Source organism: Gloeophyllum trabeum (assembly GCF_000344685.1).
Source record: "Gloeophyllum trabeum ATCC 11539 unplaced genomic scaffold GLOTRscaffold_00255, whole genome shotgun sequence".
In the NCBI taxonomy this organism is placed as follows: domain Eukaryota; kingdom Fungi; phylum Basidiomycota; class Agaricomycetes; order Gloeophyllales; family Gloeophyllaceae; genus Gloeophyllum; species Gloeophyllum trabeum.
The window spans coordinates 31-2,751 of NW_006920663.1; the positions used below are offsets into that span (position 1 = coordinate 31).

Below are 2,721 nucleotides of genomic sequence, written 5' to 3' on the forward strand. Positions count from 1 at the left end.
AATCATTCTTCTGGGTCGTGTTATTTGTTGTCCTCCGGCACACCAGCTGCTACTACACCAAGGGCGGAAAGAAAATTGCTGGGGCCGAACAACTGCCGAGGTTATATGACAACATTGAAAATATCTTTGCGATCCGAAAGGACTTTCTGGAAACCATCCTCAAAACCTTGGAGATCATCGGCAATGCTCCTTTGACGGTTTGTCTCCGTCGGCTCGGCGATCTGGTCCTCAGTCACTACCGCCCTGACAGGTCAAGATATGCCCAACACGAGCTGGACCTGCTCACTCACGACCGAGTCGTGTTCACAATCCAGGAAGCTCTGGACTCGGAGGGCTGGCCGGACGAAGCGAATGATGGACCCCGTGTTTTCAAGATGCTTGATCGGACAAGTGTGAAGCAAAATAAAGCCATCGCTCTCTCTCTCCACCAGTCGAGGGCCGAGGGGCCCGACGAGAGCAAGCAAGCCCCAAAGCCTGGTCCCTCGCAGAAACGCAGGGTGGAAGAGCTCGATGACGATGATTCCGAAGAAGACGTCGCACGTCCGTCCAAGCAAATCCGAATCCGAAAGGCAGGGCCACTTGCAGCCGCTAGCCAGAAACGAAAACAGTTGCCTGTGGAGGCAGAAGAAGAGGACGAGCCTCAAGCATCGGTTAGCAAGAAGCCCCGTGTCCGACCGCCAAAGAAGGCAGCGCCTCGTCCTGCGAAGGCTCCCAAACCACCCGGTCCTAAGAACGCTGCGAGTCAGCGATCTCGCGGTAGAAAGGCCGTTGCTACCGCTTCTCGAGTTCGGGAAACCACCTCGAGGATAGGCTCTCACAAAACACGTTCAGGTCGGATGTACTAACGTTTCAAATTGTCTGCGTTCTTAATCTGCTGGGTATCCTACGCTCATCGCTGTAGCTCTAGTCGTTCCTCTGCTTTGTTCCGCTTCTACCATCTACTTCCTTGGATATATCCTATCTATTATACATTTAGGTGGTTAAGCTCTTTGGAGTATAGATTGTATACCCTCTTCAACGTTATACCGCTTACCCTGGTTTATACCCGTCCTGTATTTTCAGCGTTGTATAACCTCTGCTTGTGTTCCAGTCTCATATGTCTCATCCGAGGCTTGAGCTCATCGCTCCTCACACAATAACCTGGCTGACACCCCGTGAGGTGCCCTGAGTGTTATTGTGATAATCACTGCGCAAGATCACTGCCTCCAACGGTATAGCCATTCTCAAACGTTTCGTCAATCGCAACAGCGGCAGATATAAATAATTTACTCGTGCTTATACGCGCCCAGGACCGACCGGAAAGAACCCTAAGCCGACGCGAACCCGTTCAGAATGTCAGCAGCCTTGAACGGCTCGCCCTTGTCCACAAAGTCCAGCAAGAGAAAGTTCGGCGCGCGCCCGTCCGCGAACTGGGTGCACCCGTAGGCGTTCGCTAGGATCCTGTCCGACACACCCGCATCAATTAATCAGCGTGCACAAAGGCAAGGGGAAAACGTACGAAGAGACACCGTTGGTGGTGGGCGCGTCAGCAGGGTCGCTCACGATGATGCCCGTGTCAAGCACGTTCTTGTTGAGCGAGTGGTTGATCATGTACAAGTGCTCGTCGTTGGGGAGCGGCCCGCTGGTGCGGTCGACCGAGCACGGGAAGCTCGGGTCGGTCACGCTGAACGGGGTCTCCCAAACCTATCACAATCACCCTCGTCAGCCGCAGGCCGCGGACGAGAACGGCAGTGCACGTATACGCACGTTGGGGAACTCCGACAGGATATACGGAACCGTCGACCCATCGTCCGCGCCCGCGTCCATGAACACGACCACGCGCTTCCCCGAGCTGATGAGCTCGCCGAGCGTCGGCCAGTCGCTCTGCTTGACGGGCGTGCTGGGCGGCACGTACGCGAGGTCGGCGACGCCCGAGTTCTGGAAGGCGGGGTCCCACTGGTCCTTGATGGACAGGCCCTCGGGGTTGGTGAAGACGAAGGTGAGGACTTCGTTCGGGTTGGCGTCCAGCCAAGCCTTGACGGTCTTCAGGTAGTCCTCGACGGTGCCGCCGTCGAAGAGGAGCTGACGGGAGCTCAGTTGTGGAGGAAGAGCAGGCTGTTATGCCGGACTAGGACTTACGCAGCCTGGGATGATTGATTAGCATCGTTTACCTCAGGGGCATATGAGAATGTAGACTTACTAGTATGGCAGAAGTGTAGCTCGCCATCATTCCTTAATACAGGGAACAGATGTTAGTCTCTTATATCACCGTGTAGACACCAATCTCTCACTCGTGAGACTGCGCCTGGAGGAGCCGGACACCAAGGTTCAGCTGGGACGTGATGTCGACTTCTTGGTCGCGGGCCACTATAATACCGTGAATAGACTGTATTAGGGTAATGAGACGCAACTCGGATATACCTGTACTTACAGGCGAGGGGGTCGTCGCTGTACGCGAAAGAGTCGTGTGCTGTGAAGTATAGCTCAGTTCCGACCGGTATCAAAGCACACTTGCAAGTAGCGGCGAGACAGAGTCGAAGCGACCCTGGAAGCTAGTTACGACTTTGGCTTGCCCAGCATTGCAAAGCCTCCTCGCAGAGACTTCTCAGTGGACTCAGAGTGTTGGATCAAGATGAAGCTGTCCGTTTGCCACATTACGGTGCCACACAATCAGCCACTGCGGGATCTGCCGCCGCCCCATCCCCTCGCCCCTTGGTACCCAATTCCAGCTTGGACTGACTC

The 2,721-nt window shown here is 55.1% G+C and overlaps 2 protein-coding genes across 2 annotated transcripts; one reads left to right on the forward strand and one right to left on the reverse strand.

Annotated features, from left to right (window-relative positions):
- Window positions 1-374: 374 nt before the first annotated feature.
- Window positions 375-870, forward strand: GLOTRDRAFT_134524 (uncharacterized protein; the record flags this gene model as incomplete). The annotated part of the gene is made up of 2 exons (XM_007873490.1): window positions 375-785; window positions 832-870. 2 exons carry the CDS (start codon window positions 375-377, stop codon window positions 868-870), a joined length of 450 nt encoding a protein of 149 aa, XP_007871681.1.
- A 437-nt stretch (window positions 871-1,307) lies between these two features.
- Window positions 1,308-2,477, reverse strand: GLOTRDRAFT_51477 (PLC-like phosphodiesterase; the record flags this gene model as incomplete). Its single annotated transcript, XM_007873491.1, has 6 exons — window positions 1,308-1,440; window positions 1,499-1,683; window positions 1,747-2,071; window positions 2,176-2,211; window positions 2,271-2,346; window positions 2,411-2,477. Coding segments are annotated over 6 exons (822 nt in total), but the record flags the coding sequence as incomplete, so codon positions are not given.
- Window positions 2,478-2,721: the final 244 nt, after the last annotated feature.